Source organism: Alexandromys fortis, unplaced genomic scaffold, assembly GCF_014885135.2.
Source record: "Alexandromys fortis isolate MF-2015 unplaced genomic scaffold, M_Fortis_MF-2015_v1.1 scaffold_170, whole genome shotgun sequence".
Taxonomy (NCBI): domain Eukaryota; kingdom Metazoa; phylum Chordata; class Mammalia; order Rodentia; family Cricetidae; genus Alexandromys; species Alexandromys fortis.
Genome location: NW_026068084.1, coordinates 2,849,574 through 2,870,092, shown reverse-complemented (window position 1 = coordinate 2,870,092; position 20,519 = coordinate 2,849,574). Strand labels below are relative to the sequence as shown.

Below are 20,519 nucleotides of genomic sequence, written 5' to 3'. Positions count from 1 at the left end.
TGCTCCTTACTTGGCTACCCTGACTCTGCCAAGCAAACTCGGCGCCTCTCTATTCTCTCCTCCCCAGAAAGATATAAAGCAGGTGCAGTCAGGGTTGGCCAGGACTTCAGGAGCCACTCCGTACATAATAAGCTGAGGAGCCACGTGCAGGAAACCTCCCATGATTCAGTGCAGCCAGCGAAGTCAAGCACACAGTGACTCCTGAGACTCTGCGCTCCATGTCGTTAGACTTGAAATAGCAAAGTCTTACTTTTGCAGAAACCTAGTCGATGATCTAATGGGGCTCATGCATGATCAAACTGACAACTTCACTGTTCTGCCTAAGTTTAGCTTTGCTACCCAGCCTCCTTTGGAAATAAAGAGGACCACCACCTAACCAATCCCTACAGGAGGTTAAGGGGAGGGGGGAACCACCTAACCAGTCCCTGTGGAGGGTTAGGGAGGACCACCTAACCAGTCCCAGGTAGAATGAGGCACAGATGCTCTGTGCTTGAACCTCTGACTAGTGACTCAGCTCACCGAAACTCTGGTTTGTGGACTCTAAGGCACCTCTTCAGAAAATTCTGGAGGTTCTCCCCCACACACACACACTGCTGACAACACTGAGTCCAACAGAAGACAGCTTGAACATTTCCATGAAAGTAAGTGAGCATGCGTGTCGCTCCCAGAGTCTGGTGGGAAACCCCTGAGGACACCAGTGTTGAAGGTGAAACAGTACTCTGTCCATTCTGTAAGACCTCTGCCGCTGAGGTGCCTGACTCTCTGGGAGCCTGTCTCCACCTTCCGTCTTCTCCTGCCTTCTTCAAAAGCTCGCCTCCATCGTCCGTTCGCCCACAGCGTGCTGGGGACTCAGTTCTGTTTACATGACGTCGGTAAAGCACCTGCTTGTACGATTGCTGACATTCAGAAGCATGTCATGAGTGTGTCTGACAGCTGATTTTATTCACCAGCCCCTTCTGCTTCACAGAGCCCCAGGAGTTTGGATTCATTAGGCTTGGCCTGCTTCCCCACTTCCCCCACCCCCAGATCCTACACTGAATCGGCAGCTGAGTTTTCCTTGGGCTGTAGTGACAGAGCCTGAGGAATCTTTCCTCTCTGCTTAGAGCGCAAGGGATCCACGCAGGGTTTCTGGACACAATGGCAAGACTACGTACAGCCGCTTTTGACCTTACACATGTGCCATCCTCTTCTTTCAAAGGTATATGACCGATGGCGGGCTTGGCCTCTACACTCGTCGCCTGAACCGGCTTCCAGATGGGATGGCTGTGGTGCGTGAGACCCTACAACGAAATACCTCCCTGGGCCTTGGAGATGCTGACAGGTAGGCAAACTGTTCCTGAATTTAGCTGTAAGCAGAAGTCACTTGAGGGTGGCCTGCAGAATGCTGGTCATGATCTTGAGAGAGTGGGTGGGGTGGGTGTGCTCTTCAGCCCGAGGGAAAGCCGGGTGGCCCTGAGGTTGCACCTGCACTAAGAGCTGGTACAAAGATGAGCAGAGAGCTGCCGTGGTCCCTGGGTCTTGCTTGTATATGGTGTAAGGTGTGTGTATTTGGTGGTAGTGCTGGGAGTGGAACCGGGGGCCTTATGGAGTCTGTGAGGCGTTCTGCCACTGAGTTACGTCCTCGACGCTAGCTGCTGCTTCTGAAAGCAAGAGCAGAGTTCAGGCTTGGGTGGTTTTCTTGCTGTTGTGGCTGTTGCTCAGCACCTCTCAGCCAGCAGGCCCCAGGGACCTGCTCACTTCCGCTCCCATTAGTCAGCTTTCTAGGCATTGTACCTTGAGACTTCCAGAAGGTCTCTGTGTAGAACTGAGATCAGGCCATGCCTGAGGAGGTTTGGGCAGAACTGCCATCTGGAGTTAGGTGGTGAAGCTTAGGTATGGATGCAACGGACACAGTGGAGAACTGGCATTAATAGGGGTCGGTCAGAGACAAAATGACCTGTGTCCACCCTACCATAAAGACTGAGTGTTTGGCATCAGGGTTTCTAGCTTAAACCAACTCCCTGGCCTTGAGCAAGCCAGGAAATGAGCGGTCTGGACTGTATGATTTGCCAGCTCTGATGTGCTGTCTTTCTGGCTCTCAGTGTACAGCTTGGGTACTCTTTAGTGAGTGTTCAAGGGTGTTCCCGCTCACTTGACTTCCTTCCACATCTGGGCTGGAGATGGAGTGGGGAACTTAGACACGAGCGAGCAGTTTCAAGTTCCTGTATGATTTTAGCGTGCCACTCTTGGGTTCTGGGAAGCCGTGCTGTGAGGCAGGGCCACTGTCCTGCTGTTCTCCAAGCAGGTGAGGGACTAGAAAGATGACCCAAGGGTTAGCGTACTTGTTGTTCTTCCGGAGGAGTTTGATGCTGAGAACCCTTGTTGGGCAGCTTTCAAACCCCCTTAACTCCGGAGGGTCTGACGCCCTCTTCTGGTCTCTGTGGGTACCTGCACACCACACACATTCCACACACTGATACACACACACACACACACACACACGCACGCACGCACGCATGCACGCACGTACACACATATACACATATTTTTCTTTGAAAAAGTTCTAGGTGAGCTATGCAGCTCTAGGGCTTGCAACAGAGGAACATGGCAACGTTGTAAAGAGACTAATACTGAAATATGACCCAACAATGCAAGAGGAATCCTCGCAGTCTCTGGATCAGTGCTTCTCACTCTTCCTAATACTGCCATCATTTCATACAATTGCTCATGCTGCAACCCTTTAATATAGTTCCTCATGCTGTGGTGACCCCCAACCATAAAATTATTTCATTTCTACTTCATGACTGTAATTTTGCTACTGTTATGAATCATAACGTAGATATCTATGTTATCCGATGATCTTAGGTAGCCCCTGTGAAAGGGTTTTTTGACCCCCAAAAGGGGTCAGAACCCCTGAGTTAAGAGCCACTGCTCTGGAGCAAGGCTAGAAAACCTGAGTAGGGGGTAGTGCTGAGCTAATTGTCAAGACCTCAGGATCTGGTCCAGTGTCTATAACTCAGCATATCTTCCTTTGAGTCCCCCGGTGTCCAGTGTGGTCATTTACACCAAGGATAACCAAAGTTTTTTTTTATCAGAGCTCTGTCTGGAGTTAGCTTTTGTTTCTGCTATTCTATAAAATTACTGGTTTGAAAAAAATTCATACAAAGGCTGAGGATACTTAGTTGGTTGAGTACTTACCCAGCATGCACGAGCCCTGGTTTTGCTCCTCATTAGTGCATTCAAACAAACAAACAGAAAACTAACTGGGTGGTGGCACACACCTTTAATCCCAGTACTTGACAGGTAGAGGCAAGCAGATCTCTGTGAGCTCAAGGCCAGCACAAAAGATAGGGGGAGGGAAAGGAGGTGAAGGGAAGGCAGGACAAAGATTAGCTATAGAAACTTCTGAGAGCTGCTCTTTTTACTTTTAATTTTTATGTGTATGGGTGTTTGTTTACATGCATGTATGTGTGGACACCATATGCATGCAGTGCCTTCAGAGGCCACAAGATGGCGTCAGAGCCCCTGGAACTGGAATATAGGGGTTGTGAGCTGCCATGAGGGTGATGGCAATCAAACTGTGGTACTCTACAAGGGCAGTCTCTCAAGCCCTGAGAACTTCACTTTCTAAAGTGTAAACCCTACGACTGAAATCTTTATAGTAAACTGCACCATGAGAAAATCACCATCTGCAGAACTCCCCCTGGTGGGGTGATGCTGTGTCCAATTTCTCTGCTTCTCCTCATGCTGTTGTGGTTGGATAGTGTGCGTGTTTGCAGGCCTCACGAGGTCAGCCTCCCCACAGTAGAGGCCTCCGGGATGGCCATTTATCTAATGCTTCACTGGTGGACTAAGAAATCATCCTGCATGACAGCTGAGCCTCTTATTTCTTTTTCGAGATTTCGGGGTAGGATTGGAAAGACGGAAGCCATTTGTTCCGTCGCCTCATTTCAGCACCAAATGAACAGTCTCCCCATGCCCGGTATGATCATTTAAGGACTAAACAGATGGCAAGCCAAGTTAACTGGAGGGGCGTGCGTTCTAGGTTACCAGCAGGGGTATATTTGTATCCTTGTGGAATGGACTAACTTTCTGTAAGCCCCACGGCTGTTGTGAATAGACTGTGGGGATGCTGCTCTGCTGGCTAAGGGGACATAGCTGGGGTTTTATTTCTTTCTGTGGGTGTATGCATATGTGTGGATGCACATATGTGTGTAGGTACATATGTGTGTGTGCGTGTGTGTGTGGATGGAGAGGCTCAAGAACGTCAGGTATTGGTCCTCGGGCCGGAAGAGGGTGTCAGGTATCTGTCCTCTCTACCTGTGCCTTTGAGGCAGGGTCTCTCCCTAAACCTGGGCCTCTGGTTTTCTCAGCTAGGCAGGAAGCTGGCAAGCCCCGGAGCTCCTCCTACCTTTGCTTCCCTGGGTGTTTACAAAGACAGCGTTTGATACACGAGTGTTTGCATCCAAACTCCAATCCTCATGACCTCACAGCCATGAGGTGTCTACCCAGTCCCTTTAGTTTCTGAAACTGGATGTCTCACAGACAAGTGGGCTAGGCTGGTAAGCTAGCAAGCCCCAGAATCCTTCTGTCTCTACCTCCCTGCATATGCTACATGACTATTAAAGATCAAACTCAGGTCCGGATACTTGCAAGGCAAGCTCTTTCCTGACTGAGCTAGCTTTCCAGTCCTTCATTGACTTACAATACTCTCCAGATATCTCTCCCACTGGCCCCATGCTAAGGGAGTATTTCACAAAGTAGGGGGCTAACTGTAGTATGGGAAATAGTTGTAAATGATAGGGAGCTGTTTCTTTTTAATATTTATATTTTCATTTTACTGCTTGCTGGAACTTACGGCCAGCATATCAAACCCATGATTTTACAAACATTGTGGATGGTAAGAACTGCGTAGGCGTGAGACACTGAACGAAATACCAAGGGAGCCCACCACAGATGGTGAATATGCAAACTGGGGGACTCTTTCATTTACAACGCGAAAAGCAACGGTCTGAGAAGTAAGATCATTTCCAGGAAGCTTTAGGTAAAAAAGAGAAATCCAAGTGCTTGCTTATGGTTGCATACATAAACAGTAGACCACAAGAGACCTACTGAGGAAATGGGAAATGATGGGGAATTAGCCCTGGTTCGTTCTCAGCCAAGGAAAAGTGGCCCGCAGAGGGCAGCACACCCTGGGCTTAGGAAAGTCTCCAGCTCAGGACCACAGCTGGCCCTGGGACCGGAACAGGATGCTGAGACCCCAGACTGGCTATTTGCAGCATGGCCTGATGTATCATTGGGGTCCTTAAAGTCACGAGCAGGAATGTGTGTCTTCAGAGGCCTGGCAGACAGACGTGTCAGTGTGAGTCTTTATGTCATCAGTCAGTTCTGAGAAATAATAAAGACGATAAACTCGAAATGCCAAGCTCCTTTGATCTCCTGTCACTCTTCAGGGCTGTCACCCTGGATCCCAGTCCCCCCTGATAGTGATCGGTGACTACATCCAGCCAGCCGTGGAGGGAGGATCAGCTGGAACTGATGGAGGTGGCTCATTACACATGATAGGCCCCAGATAACAGAACGCAGGGCACTTGGTGAGGAGGGAGAAGTGTGAGATGCAGGGCCGAGAGGCTGGCTGTCCCTCAGATGGTCTCTGCAGGGAGCACTGTGTCCCCTGAACATGGCGGTAATGCCCGGATTCTAGCAAGTCGGGTGCTTTCTGAACAGAAAGCTCACCAGAAAGTTGCCACTTGTGCGTCTCTTTCTTGGACGCTGCAAAAGTCCTGTGTCCAGGGATCTTGACAATCCTTGTGGATTAGCAGGCAAGGGACATGGAGGAACACTTAGATAGACGCTCCTCCCTGCTGGCCCTTCCGGGTCACACTGTGTCAAGAGAACAGGACTCAATGTGTACTTTAGCCCCTGACCCTGGCCTTCAAAGCCAGCCCGGATTCCACTTGAATTGAGAGGCTGTTGTAACAGCAAGACTCAGGGTGAGAGGCAAAGCCAAGCCCAGCTCTCTTCCCGAGAGCACCAGAAACCCACACCCTGCCAGGATGTGTGACTTACAGAGAACAAAGCAGCCATTCTGCACCCAGCAGCCCCCGGATCGGGCCTTGGCCTCCTTGCAGGTTCAGAGTAGGGACACTGAGAACTCTGGCTGTCATTTTGTGGCCTGGGTTAGGGGAAGAATTGATGACATCAAAGTCTGACGGCCCATCTTTTTAGTAATGTCGGAAGTCCAGGGCTACCAGAGTTTACTGAGGCTCTGAAGTCCTCCAGAACCTCACGTTTCTCGGTCTTTGCTAACAGCGGTATGGCTCCCGCACTAGTCGTTACAGTTTTTATTTTGGTTGTCTGAGACAGGATTTCATAGGCAGCTCTGACTGGCCTGGAACTCGCTATGTCCGTGCGGCCAACCTAAAGGCACAGTTGAAGGCGCTGCTCACCACATGACTGGCGGGGAAGCAGAGAAGCAGGAAGAAGGCGGAGGCAGGCTATGCCTTCAAGTGCAGGCCTCCAGTGGCTGGCCCACTTCTTCTAGTCAGACACTATCCCCTAACAGCCCGTTCAGTGTGACCACATCAGATGAGTCCATCCATGAAGAAGCTAGTACACATGTGTTGCGGTTACCTCTTCACAACAGGGCCAGCAGCGAGCCGCCGCACAGGAGTCCTCGGGACACCATAACAGGAGGCTCTCTACGTGCAGGTGGAAAGCCTCTCCCTCTCTCCCTTTTTCTCTCTCTTCCCCTCTCTCCTCCCACTCCTTCCTGTTCCCACCATCATCCTCTCATTCTTCTTCCTTCTCATTCCGAAGGCCAAGGGTCCCTGTCACCCCCAGTGATGCCCGTTTTTCTTTGTGTCCTGCACACAGGCCTACCCCCCACCCAGGAGCTGATCTGTCCTCTTCCTTGGGCTTCCTCCCCATCCACTCCATGCCCCAGCCCTTTCCGTTCCCTCCTGGGAGAGAGTGAAAGTCACAGTTTCAAAGCCCATAAAAGGGGCCTTGGAGGCAAATCTCTATTTCCGTTGTAACAGGGTGATAATTACCACGCTGGCCTTCCTGGAGGGCCCCAGTCTGCCCCTGCCCCTGGCTTCCTTTTCCGAGGCCACCTGGGTTGAGCAGGGGGGTGGTGATGACAGGAAACGAACCGCCTGCACCTTGGCAGCGGCAGCGGCAGCGGAGGAATTCTCCAGAGGGCTGTAAAGGGCTGGGAACCTACAGCCTGCCAAGCCTGCAGCCTTGCCTCTGTCAGCAGTGTTCCGGCTTAGAGAGGGCACGAGGTGTGGTGGCCCAGTGAGACACTCCCCTCCCTCACACAGCTGAGTAGGGGCTGGAGAACAGAGCCAGGATCCCCAAAGACACCTTTTTTGTAAGTGGTGCCCTTCCAGCGGCTGTTGAAAGAGAAGCTGTGTGGGAGGTGGAGAGATGATGCAGAACTTAGCAGCACCGGCTGCTCTAATGAAGACCTTCAGTTCCCAGCACCCACGTGGTGGCTAACGACTGGACTGTCTGTAGTCCAGTTCCAGGGGACCTGATGGATGATGCTTTTCTCTGGCCTCCAAGGACACTGGGCATGAACATACTGCACAGATATGCATGCAGGCAAATGTTCATACGCATAAAAATAATTTTTAAAAGATGGCACGGATAGAAACAGGGTGAAAACTGGAATGAGGGGCCCAAGAGAAAAGGCGAGAATTGGGAAACTTCCTCTCTCCTCGGTCCCCCAGCAACCCGAAGCTTAGGTTCTGAAACCCAACCAGAGTATGCCCCACAGGAGAAAATAACTTCCTGTGACTGAACCAAGGGGTCTTGGAAAGTCCTGGTATCAGTTAGGATAAATCAGGTTATGCTGTATAACAAGCAGGTCCAAAACTTCTCACCCTTACCATCTGGTCACTGTAGAAGGTTGTGTTGTTCGTTGCTCTGACTGGGAACCGGGGTGCCAGAGGGACTGTTGTTTAGACTAAGAATTGATACTCCCCATGATGAGGAGATGGCAGGTGTGGTGAGCCACACATCTCCAAAAGCCTTGGGGTGACCATGTTGACCGAAGGGAGTCATTTGGCTCCACTTACATTCCCTGTGAAGGGAAGTACAGAACCACCGAATGTAAGCCAGGAGAGCAGAAAACACACAGTGACTTACACTGTCTCACTACCTGGGGTAACATGGACTTTATATTCCCACACCTCCCATCCTGGATCCAATCCTGCACGACCCAGTGCATTGCCTAGTTACTGTGGATTAGCTCCAGGGTGACCATGTGTCCTCTTTGTTCCTCTGTGTGGCAGAAAGTCCTCAGATGAGGAAGACGGCAGCTGCCCCATACTATGCTGTGCGTCAGCATGACACAGAGAAGAGCTGGAGACTGAGCATTTACTGAGCGCTTACTGTGTACCCGGTCCTTGGAGTCTAAAGATGAGCAGGACACAGTCCTTGTGTACAAGAAGTTGATAGTCAGGACATGACACCGAGGGCTAACAAGATGGGGAGCCATGTGTGCCCCGTGGTTCTCCTGTGGGGGTTTGTTATTCTGACACATGGCAGGAATTGTTTTTCTGGCAGTGGTGGTTACAGAGATTCTTCAGGGTCAGCAAGATGGCTCAGTGGCTAAGAGTGCTTGCTGTCTAATGCCGCCTACCTGAGTTTGGTCCCCTTCTAAGAGTGGGAGAAAGGGAAAAAACCTCCACAAAGTTGTTCTCTGTCCTCCAGACACACATGGAGGCGCACCTGTCTTAGTTACTTTTGCTGTGATGAAATACCATATTGGGAAGGAGTGTTACAAGGAGGGGCTGCTTGTTCGTCCTGGCCGCCCAGCTAGCTTAGCCCCGAAATAACCACAAAGAAATTGGTTCTAGCCATGGTACTGCCTCAGCCTCCTCTCTGCACCCCATTTTTTTACCTGCTGATAGACCTAAGACATTTAACATCTCCTGGCTTCTTCACGCCAGTGTTCTTTTTTGTTGTTATTATTACTGTTTTTAGAGACAGGGTTTGTCTGTGTAGCCCTGGATGTCCTGGAACTCACTCTGTAGACCAGGCTGACCACGAACCCAGAGATCCGCCTGCTTCTTTGAGTGCTAGGAGTCAAGGCATATGCCACTATCGCCTGGCCAAGCCAATGTTCTTGAAGACTGAGTTGACAAAGTGATTTCTGGAAAGAGCTAGCCCACGTGGAGGGACATCTCAAGCTCATCCTGCTGACACGTTATGATCGCATATGTTACCTTGTGGCAGTGCTTCAGATGGGAGCTGTGTTCTCCACTGAGTTCCTAGACAAGTCTAGACGTGAGCTTGCTGTAGCTGCCTTGCTGAGCCCACCCCACACCCACCCCCGTACCCCACTCATCTGGGAGGACATGTGGAATGTGCGTCTTCACGGGGATTCACTGCTGAAGGCGGGGACACAAGAAGGCCTGTCTGTGGCTGATGGATCAGAGTGAGATCCCCTTGGGGAGTGAGGAAGGACAGAGCTGTGCCTACAGTAGTGGCCTTTGGGCCTATCTGAGACGTTGGAATAAAAAAAAAAAACTGTCAGGCATTGAAGCAGCTTCTATTTCAAGAAGAGCTAAGAGACGAAGTTTGCAAGGTTGAAGTCTTATTTTCATCAAGATAACAAAATCTTAAGTTGCTGGTAAGATAACTCTACTAGAGGTGTTAGGATGGTCTTTTAGCCATTGCTCTGCGTGGACTGCCTGCCCCCAGCCTTGAGGTGGTCAGCGCTGACCAGGAAGTATGCCGCTTTCCTTACACTGTAAAGGTCTACGTGGCAGACATACTACCTGGTATACCAGGCTCCCTGTGGCAGCATGCAGGGAGAAGCAAAGTCTGGTGGCATCTGCTTACAATCCAAGTACTCAGAGGCTGAAACGGGAAGACCACAAGTTCAAGGCTAGCCTGGCCCACATAGTCTACCTAAAAGGGGGAGATGGAGCCATAGGGCTCCAACCCTTCCTCAAGGGGGAGCCCACGATGTGCTTGGTGGCTCCTTAGCTGGCAGGTGTCACCATCCCTGGACTGTTCCAACCTACTGCTGTGTACCTCTTTCTCCTTGGAAGTTTCAAGAAGGGCAATCCTAGTGCAGCTCGGGCCAGGCTCTTCAGTGGCTCCAGAGAATGTTATATCCCACGCAAGGGTGCCTCAGAGCTGCTTCCAGACAAGGGTGCAGCATCTCCTTCAGCTTGGCTGCTAGGTGGCCAGCCAGCACTTCCACCCTGGTCACTCGAGCCGACCCCTCCCATCGCTGGGCCCTTGTCGTTGCTCTAAAGACAGTCCCAGGAAGACACTGGCTCTCCTTTGACTTATCCCATGAATCCCCGCTGCTCAGTGATACAGAGTGGCCTGAGGTGAGCTCTGAGGTTGTGTGGAGGTCGTTAAGTGGCCTCTGGAGGAAATGAAAGATGGCGTGGATCAGTGGATTCCACCCTCGGCTCACAGGTATTTGTCCTCACGTCTTCCTGTGGCTTGCCTTGAGGTTAGGGCAGAGGGAGTCACAGCCCTTCAGTTTCTTCAGGAAAGAAGAAACCCTTCAGTTTCTTCCTAGGCAAAATCACTCTTAGAAACATTCAAGGTTTATTTATTCTGTATACAGTGTTCTGCCTGTATGTATCCCTGCAGGCCAGAAGAGGGCACCAGATCTCACTAAGGGTGCTTGTGAGTCACCATGTAGTTGCTGGGAATTGAACTCAAGACCTTTGGAAGAGTTGTCAGGGCTTTTAAACGTTGAGCCATCTCTTCAGCCCCGTGTCATATCGACTTTTATCGGGTACAGATGTGTCCAATGGGTCTCATGATCCCTTCTAAAATTTGGGTGCAGGAAGCCCTTTGAGTGTTCATGGATCTAGCTTGCACTAGCTGGATCATTCTCTCCGTCCTCCTTCCCTCCTCCCCAGTCCTTTTTCCCCCTTTTCCTTCTCTTTCCCTTTTCCCTCTAGAAGTGATGAGTAACTTCCTGGCTTCCTCCATCCAAGGAACACTGATAAACTCAGCTCCTGTCTGCCCTGGGATGCCTCTTACCCAGACTCCAACCCTACAGGACCTCGTATCATTCAAGGACCCCACGACTGGTTCATGGTTCTATAGTCACTTACCTGCCATAGGGGATCAGCTGTGGCTGCAGAAAAGCATGCTGGGTATAGTGAGGGCTCAGGCTGGGCTTTTCAGTGGGAGAAAGCTGGATACTAACCTTGTTGACTGTCTTGACTTTGCTTTTGCACGGAGCCTTGCTGGCCTCATGGCAAGCAGGTGCTGCCCGGGTGTTGAATGAATGGATATTAATAAGACCATCGGTGAGGTTACTGAATTTTCTGCTTCCTTCCCCATTTTCCATCTAGGTCAAGTCTTTTAACAGTCTCCCAAATATACAGCAAACCCTTCTACTCCGACCTCACACACCCTGCAGCAGCATGGGGCATTAGTGTCTCTCCTGAGCTCCCGCTGTGGCCTTCAGATGACAGATTCTCTGACCAGCTACTTTGTAACCTTCCTAGCACACTCCAGCACTCCTGTGCCCTACCTGAGGCTTCGCTGCAGTGGCTTCCACCCCACACTGAACACAAGGCAGACTCCACAGTGTGTAAACCCCGAGGTGGTGCACTCTGGATCCTGCCACCTCTCTGGCCTTGAGCCATGCTTTCTTGAACTTTCTCATCCAGTATTCCCTCATAACCTCAGCACTGCCATTCCCCCTGTCTAGAGCAGGCTTCCCAGGCCTCTCTCTTTCCCCTCCTCTTCTTCCAGATCTTAAGTCACAGGTCATCTCCGAGTAGCTGACCCTAACTCCTTCACCAGCTTCAGGCCTCAGCTAGGAACTGTGGAGCTGTGCATTTCATCTCCAGTCTGGTTGTTCCACACTTTTGTTCTATTTGTTTTCATTTTGAGACAAGGTCTCCAGTGCGGCTCAAGCTGGTCTTGAACGCAACACTCTCCTGCCTCAGTCTCCTGAGCGCTAACATCATCACCTCACTCTGTCTGGCCACACCCCTTGATCTCACGCGTGTCATCTCACCCACTCATGTTAGCATCAGCAAAACAAAGCCAGGTGAACTCTGTGGCCAACTCCCTCTCCTGGAACAGTGCCCCTTTCATGAAGAAGGAAGGAATGAATGAAAGGATGGTGAACGATGGTTGCACACATACGAGTTGCTGTGATTATACATGACCAGTAGCATCTTAGGGAAGAAGAATGTATCTGTATTCTTGGTGCCAGGGATCTTGGTGGGCAGGGCAGTAAGCAGCAGGTTCAATGGCAGGAAAAAGAGGCTGAGGGCTCCTGTTCTGAACGGCAATCACAAAGTAGAGGCAATGAGCTGGAAGTGCCACAAGGTCTTTAAACTCCCAGAGCCCAGCCCTGATGGCATACTTCCTTCAACAAAGTCCTCAGCTTCTAACCCTCCCCAAATAGCACCAGCAACAAGAGACCAAGTGTCCACATGCCTAAGACTATGGGGGCCACTGCTCCTTCGGATCCCCAAGAGCACGTGCAGTGTGAGGAGAGACTGGTGGGTGGCATGTTTAAACAGCCAGCGTGATGCAGGCACCAACCCACTAGAGCAGCAAAAGCAGCAGGGCTGAGCTGCGGCCCCCAGAAAATAGGACATTGCCTGCAATAAGGACCACTCCAGTGGCCACCAGAGTCAGCCCTGGCACTACAGTTTGTGCCGTACCCTCAGCCCTCATGTGTTCCCGCAGCCAGGTCCTCCACCTTCCTCAGTAAATGGATGTCTCAGAGGCTCCTCTTGGGAGACTGAGTGATCACAGACACAGCTTACTATCATTTTTAGAAAAATGGTTTCATTGCTGGAGAGATAGCTCAGAGGTTAAGAGTACTGACTGTTCTTTCAGAGGTCCTGAGTTCAGTTCCCAGCAACCACATGGTGGCTCACAACCATCTGTAGTGGGATCTGGTGCCCTCTTCTGGCTTAAAGCTGTATGTACATGCAGATAGAGCACTCATCTACATCCAAGAAGAGGAGGGGCGGGGGAGGTAGGAAAAATTGTTTCAACCATGCCCTGTCCTACTCCAGACTTCAAGCTGTGTGTTCTCCATCCAGGAGGCTTGTAGTGGCTGCTACCTCGGGCTTCCAGCTACATCTGGAGGCCAGGTGGGTGAGCTAACCTGAGTCTCAACTCTCTTTTCCTCATGGGAAGCTACAAAGGTAATGGGAGAGCATGCCAGTATAAGGTTAGTGAGTGCCTCCATCCTCAGCAGCCGGTGCCATTTGCTGATGGATTAGAATGCCTGCCACCCAGTGCTGTTAGTAATGGATTAGAGAGCCTGGAATCCATTGGTGATGGATTAGAAGGCCTGTGCCATTCAGTGATCAATCAGAATGCATGGCAGCCAGAGCCATGTGGCACTAAGTTTGATTGCTGAATTCCCAGATGAGAACAGAAGGGCACCGGAAGCTGAAGCCACCGCTTCAGAAAGCCAGCTTCTAAAATGGACCCTGCAAACCCCAGGCCCAGCCATGGCCACAATGTCACTCATCCCCCCCCCCTCAGCTCTGGCCCACCTGCTGCTGGAGTAGAAGGCCCGAGACCCCCCAGGGGTAACCAGCAAAGGCTAAAGAACACCGCCAGGCAGGAGGTCCGCTCTAACTCCCCCTACTCCCGCCCCCCACCCCGCCCAGGGCCGCATGTGAGGTGCAAACCTGCTAAAATCCCCAGCAGAGGTCTTGAAACAGAACATGAAAGGGTTTATGACCCTGTAGACTTGAACCTCTCTCCATGCCAAGCTATAATTCCAGCTCTCTTCGGAGCAAAAGATCAGAACCATAATTTGAGGAGGGCCTCCGAACAGGCCCTGATTATGTTTCTCAACAAGCTGAGGACGAAGCTGCCTTGGGGAGGGACTGGGGGAGGGAGGCATGGTGTCTGGCTGGAGCAATTAAATGTAGCTGGCTTCTCATTTTAAACAAAGGCCCCCAGGAAGCCTCCAGAGGGCTGAGGTCTTAATGATCTGGAATAAAAGGGTGGGAAGCAGGGTCTGCAAACTGAGGAGCTCTGTGGGGAGACCCAGCTTGAATGTCCCCTGCAGGAGTCTTGGGGGGGAGGCCTCCCCGAACAAGGAGTACTTGTCACGCTGATGGGCTTGGCCTCTCTGGAGTCTCTTCAGAGAGCTGGCACATGGCTCGAACCTGGCACCTGTGCTCTTGTTCCTGGCTGCCCTTAGTGTCAGCCACTGTCCTGTATGCCAGCCCTGTCATCAAACGTTGCCCCAGCATAGTCTGTGGCCCTCAGACGAAGACCTTTTTTTTTTTAAAGATTTATTTATTTATTATGTATACAACATTCTGTCAATGTATGCCCACACGCCAGAGGAGGTTGCTGGGAATTGAACTCAGGACCTCTGGAAGAGCAGCCAATGCTCTTAACCTCTGAGCCATCTCTCCAGCTTCCAGATCTGACCTTTTAAAAAGCCTTTGGTGCTCCGTGTCACAGACAGCATAAAAGGCCTCCCAGCCCGGCCCTGCCAGCTCTCCTGTCTCAACCTGGGGTACCAAGCGCTTCTGATGGCTTTACAGGCTGCAACCCTGACAAGTCATGCATTTCCCCTTAGTTGGGCCCTTGCCCTGGGAGCGAGGTTAGCTCTGGTTAGCACGGGAATCCTGTCATCACTTCCCTCCCCTGATGCCTACAAAGGAGCCTGCATGGTCCTTTATTTTAACTTCTAACCTAACCTTGAATCCTTTGCTATTTTTGTAATGCTAGACTTGGAGACCAAGACTATTTTACTTGCCATTGGGTTCCCTAATACAGGCTCTGACAAGTAGCAGACTAGCTGAGGTGACTGAGGCTGTGGCTGTGCCACCTGTCCTAAGCTATGCATGCTACTGTCCTCTTAGAAACAGCAGACATCTACTCTTTCAGAAGGCCCAGGCGGGAGCCAGCATGGGTGGTTCTGGCAAGGACCCTCCTTCTTCCAGCCTCTGTAGTAGGAACAGTACAAGGGAATTTAGAGTCCTTTGAAAGGCTGCTAATCCCTCCCATCCCAAAGACAGCTGCTACCTGCAAACACTCCCGTGCCCTGAGTTAGACTTCAACGTGAGCTATTCAGTCCACAGTCCTTCCTCATCAGGACTAGCAAACATTGTGGATCAATCAGCCTGGTGTGAGGGACTGTGCTGGGGATATGGGGACATGGAGGGCGGACTGGAGCTGTCTTCTGAGATACCAGTACCCTCTGCCTGGCTTACCAACCTCTCCCAGGTTGGGAGCTGCCAAGGGAAGGGTCTGAACATCCAGATCAAGTGTCAGGACAGGGGGATGGAATGTTTCTACAAAAGCTGTCTCAGACCTTGTTAAACAAGTCGGGGGAGTGAAGCAGTTCAGGTTGAGTGGGGAGGGCTTGAGAAAAGACAAGATCCCATCCTGGGAGTTCTGCTCTGCGAAGAGGCGATCCCATCTTGGATGACACTTTATCTCACAGGATTGATGTTTTCCCACACACACCACCTCTGTGTGTGTGTGTGTGTGTGTGTGTGTGTGTGTGTGTGTGTGTGTTGGGGGGGGAGAATAAGCACCTCCCTGCATCTGGGAGCCCACTATGTCAGAGGTCAGCCCCGTGTCTCTGGAGAGAAGCCTTCCAAAAACAGATCTTGATAGACAGAGGCAAATAGCTGACTTATTCGCAGGTGTCCTGGAGCCCCTGTATTAGAACCTCCACCTCCTAATGATTAAACACTATACAAACACTGAGTGACCAGCTCTCAAAGTCAGTGGGCTGCAAAGCCAAGAAGGCACGGCTCTCCCAGCAGCTGGGAGGAAGCCAGGTTGGAGAGATGCTTTCTGTGCTAAGCAACACAGCCTCCAACTGGAGCCCAGGAGGTCACTGAAGAGAAATGGAGTTAGGAGTTGGTGGGGGGATGGGTCCTGAGGTTGGACAAGGTAGGGAATAATAGCCCTCCTTTCCTGCCTGTGCTGGGTGACTAGGAACGACAGCTGGTAATTGGTGGCCTGGATTGAGGTGAGCTCTGCACCCATCCGTATACCCACTTCTGCAGGAAAGATGGTGCCCATTAATTCCCAGTTAGATGGTCCAGCTGACTTGGGGAGGCTAGGTTATGAATCTGGGGTCACACAGAAAGCAGGTCTGAGAAGCAGCACTGGGGTTGGAGGGATGGCTCAACCACACTGCTGCTCTGATTTCGTGTCGACAACCCAGGGTGAACACAGAGGCCTCTGCTGTTCCTAGCTGCCCCAAGTGACTTGAGCCTAGGGCTCGCCTCCCTGAGCCATTCGTTCACTGAATTTAGATGTTCTTGTTACAGTTTTGGCATAGCGTTAATCGTGTCTACTTACTACTGGATCATACAGTGGACTCATGGGAAGTTGGGGTTATAGAAAAGAATCTCCAGCCTTGCTTGTTGGTGAATCCTGGGACTCCTTAAACTCCAGAGGCTAGCCAGAATCCCCCAGTTCCAATGGCAGTTGCTACTCTTCTGCCTAAGTCCCCTCCATATTCAGGTTCTTTCTTTTGTGTGTTCCCAGACAGATTTGAAAAGCCAGAAGGAGAGCCTACCCAAGTTAAGACGACCTGGGAAGAATCCTGGGTTTTTGAGCGGGGAGTCCTAGTGTAAGCCGTACCTTTTCTGGCTTCCATTTTCCCTGCTGCTTTAAGCACCACAGAGTCATGGAGCTAGCCAGACCCCCCAGGAGCCGACAGTGTGCAGACACAGACCCTGGACGAGTGGAGTCTGCTTGCATGTAGGGAAAGGCCACCCAGTGTCAGTGAAGCACAAAGCTGGAGGCTCTAAGGCCAACAATCTGATGTCCCTTCTGGCCTGGTCACTGCTCCTTCTTACAGCCGTTCCTTCCAAGAAAAGTTCAGCCTGGCTGTCCCCTTAAGTTGCCATAAATGAGGGTTTCCTCTTGCCTTGATGTAAGACTTTGAACCAAAATGCACTTGAAACAAAGGCTTGGGGTGTGGGAGGTGGCTAGTTGGTTAAGTATCTCGCTGTACAAGTATGAGGACCCGAGTTCAGATCTCCAGCTCCCATATAAAAGAGGCGGGCCTAGCACACATACCTCTAATCCCAGCACTAGGCAATCAGAGACAAGAGGAGGGTTCTGGGGTGTCCTGGTCAGCAAGTCTAGCTGAAGCTGTGAGCTCCAGGGTCAGTGAAACACCCTGTCTCAAAAATGGAGGTGAAGAAAAGCAGAGGCAGACACTTACTACCAACCTCTTGCCCGCACCCATTTGTGTCTGTGTGACCATGCATGTGACCACATACTACATGTGCACCGGTGCACATACACACAAACAACATAAGGAAAAGCTCTAGCATGGATTATAACAGCCCATGGGCTGAAGTCCCTGTTCAGCCACACAGTGACCAGGTGACTCAGTGCAGCAGTGCATTGTGGTCCCAGCGGGGCCAGTTTTCCTGCGACAATCCCAGCACAGGGCAGTTAGCCCTAGGCAGGAAGTCTCAGCTCCCAGGCAGGGCAGGTGGAGGTGTCTCTTGATTTATTCTCACTGGACTACAGGCTGGCTGGGAGCAGAGAATCCCTGCCTGTCTTTCTTAACCCTTTATACACCAAAGCCTGAGAGACAACCGCTGTGTGATTTCTGGTCAGGCCACTCGGTGGTCCAGGGCAGTTGTGCTCCGTCAACTCTTGCAGAGTCAATGTAACCTTCGGTGTTCGTGTGAAGAGTTGAATGGGGCCTGAGAAACTGTCACAATAGCAGCCGGTAAGGCGATGCTGGCTACGGCAGCTAATGCTTGTGTCTTAGTTAGGGCTTCTCTTGCTGTGATGAAACATCAGAACCACAAGCAGGTTGGGGGTGGGGGAGGAAAGGGTTCATTCAGCTTATACTCACACAGGTCATCAGCAAAGGAAGTCAGGACAGGAACGCTAGCAGGGCAGGAACCTGGAGGCAGGAGTGGATGCAAAGGCCGTGGAGGGATGCTGCTTACTGGCTTGTTCCCATGACTTGCTCAGCCTGCTTCCTTATAGAATCCAGGGCCCAGACCACCAGCCCAGGGCAGTACCATCTGCAATGGGCTGGGCCCTCACCCGTCAGTCACTAAGAAAATGCCTTACAGCTAGATCTCATGGGGGCATTTTCTCAATTGAAGTTCCCTCCTTTCAGATAACTCTAGTTTGTATCAAGCTGATGTAAAACTAGCCAGCACGGCCTGTGTGGTACACACACTGTGAGCAAGGTACTGAATTGCAACTTAAGCCCCGTCACAGCTCATTTTAAAGAGGAGGGGACCACTGTGCAAACAGGCTAAGTTACGTGTATGCAGTTGGCCGTGGAGCTGGGGTCAGAACCCCTGGTCGCCAGTGGTGATTTCATCTCCTGTCTCAGAAAGCTGAGATGAAGAGGCTACAGAGAGTCAGCTTACAGACTCTCTTCCGCACGCTGCTGTTACAGAAACAGAAGAATCAGGTCATCAAGGAACGTGGCGGCGCATCTGCGGGCGCGGGGTGCGGGCTGGCGACTTTGCCGAGGCGCAGGAGAAACTGTGAACCACTTCTGACGCCCCGACACGGCTCCATCTGTCTGCACTGACTGGGTGGGCTGTGTTATTTCCACCAAAGAAGCTGACCTGTTCCCCCTTGGAAAGTGAGAGAAATGCCAAGTTAGAAACGACCCTCAAGAGTTTAAATTTAGCCAGCAGCATGTGCCATGTACCCAAGGCACCAGAAAATGGGTGTGACAGGTTGTCTGGGTGACAAAAGCCAGTCCTTGAAAGGCAGGGCAGGCTCGCCGTAGACCTGCATCACCTGAAATGTGAGCTGAAGCAGCTAGAGTGGAGGTGCAGGAGGCCCAGCCGCCACCACCACCACCAAGGCTGCCACGGTGATGACAAGCTGCTGTGACGTCAACATCTCCGTCCTCTGGCCCCTCACCATTGTCCTGTTGGGCTGTGGTGCTGTTTGGGACTTGGAATAATATTTTCAGGTGGGAGGAGAAAGCAATGAGACTTTAGCACATTGTTGTGTCAAAGGTATCTCAACGACGTCCTCATTTGACTCGTAGCTCAAGGCTATAGTCCACCTTGGTGGCAGAATCTTAGTTACATTTATCTACAGTCAAGAAACAGAGAGAGAGGAGGAAGAAAGACACACAGACAGACAGTGAGGTGAAAGTTGGTGCTTAGCTAACTTTTTCTCTCTCTCTTTTTAAGTTCAATGTAGGACTGCAGTCCCTGGCACAGTGTTACCGGTATTCAGGCTTCATCTTCCTTCCTTGGTTAAACCTTTTTGGGTACACCCCTACAGACACATCCAGAGGTATATTTCACAGTGACCCTAAATTCAGTCCAGTTGACAGTGAAGGTTATCCATCTCAGTTCACGCACTGCTGGGCAATAGTAGATGTGAGGTGGTGGGGGAGCAGAAGACTTAGCCTATGCCTTTGAGGCTTCAACCAGCCAGAGGGTGTGTGCTAATCTGTGTTCATCTGCCTCTAGGTCTTTTCTCTCATTCTGGATTCAAGGAGAATCTTCTCGATCCTCCTCTACAGTTTCTGGGGGTCTGGAAACGTCCAACAGCTTTTCCAGTCTGTGGCGGCTGGCAGAGCTTGAGGGACACAGGCAACACCACCCTCATGATCCCTGTCAGTCTATCCCTGAGAGAGGAGAACCATAGAGTTTCTGAGAGATGGGGACTCTATAGAGATTGCTTACCCGGGCAGTGTCCAGGCAGCAATCCGCAGACCTCGGCAGTGGGGGAAGCAGTATGAGAGGAGACTAAATTTAGCTGCATGTACTTCTTTCTCTGCATCCTGTATCTCTGATCTACTTGGCAGTTGAAAACCCAAGTTCTCAGATCTCTCTTCTGTCCCCTGCTTATTTTGCTAGATAAACCATTTGTGCAGAATGATTTGTGTGCCTGTACTTGCTAGGCTGTTTTGGCATGCCACAAATATTTTTCAATAGGATAATGCTGGAAGCATTTTTATTCCCTTAAAGTGATTTAGTTGAATTGAAACGATATGTTTCTTTACTGTTTTTTTGTTTGTTTGTTTGTTTGTTTGTTTTTTTAAGATAGCATGTTTCTATAAAACCCTAGCTGCCATGGTGTTCACTATTAGACCAGGCTGGCCATGAACTGGCAGAGACCTGCCTGCCTCTGCCTCTGCCTCTACCCCCTGAATGCTGGATCATTTTTTTTATTGTGTGTGTGTGTGTGTGTATGCATGCACACTCGTGGAGGTCAAAGGGCAATATGCAAAAGTTAGTTCTTCTCTTCCACCATGTCGGTCCCACAGAGCTCATTCAGGTCATCAGGCTTGGTGGCAAACCCACAGAGCCATTGCTTCCCACATTGTTCACTGGTACAGGAGTTTTACATCCCCACACAGAAGCACAGGCATCCCTGAACCCCCCCCGCCCCCCCCCCGCCTTTGTGGTGGGAATTTGGAATTAATGGTCTATGATGGAAAGAACCAGAGGTGAAGCCATAACCATATTTGAGGGTTGACAATCTGAGGTCTAGTTTTGAATGTATCACCAAACTGTGTGACTTGAGGCAAGGCACTTCCTCTCTTCCTGGGCACACACTGGGAATTTAGC

The 20,519-nt window shown here is 51.0% G+C and overlaps 1 protein-coding gene across 12 annotated transcripts in view; it reads left to right on the top strand.

Annotated features, from left to right (window-relative positions):
* Nav2 (neuron navigator 2) overlaps positions 1–20,519 on the top strand; it is a 625,897-nt gene that overhangs the window by 509,754 nt on the left and 95,624 nt on the right. For all 12 annotated transcript variants that reach the window (XM_050122142.1, XM_050122136.1, XM_050122147.1 and 9 more), the window contains one exon: positions 1,199–1,321. In XM_050122142.1, the coding sequence (XP_049978099.1) occupies positions 1,199–1,321 (123 nt within the window). The remainder of the gene's footprint in view (positions 1–1,198; positions 1,322–20,519) is intronic.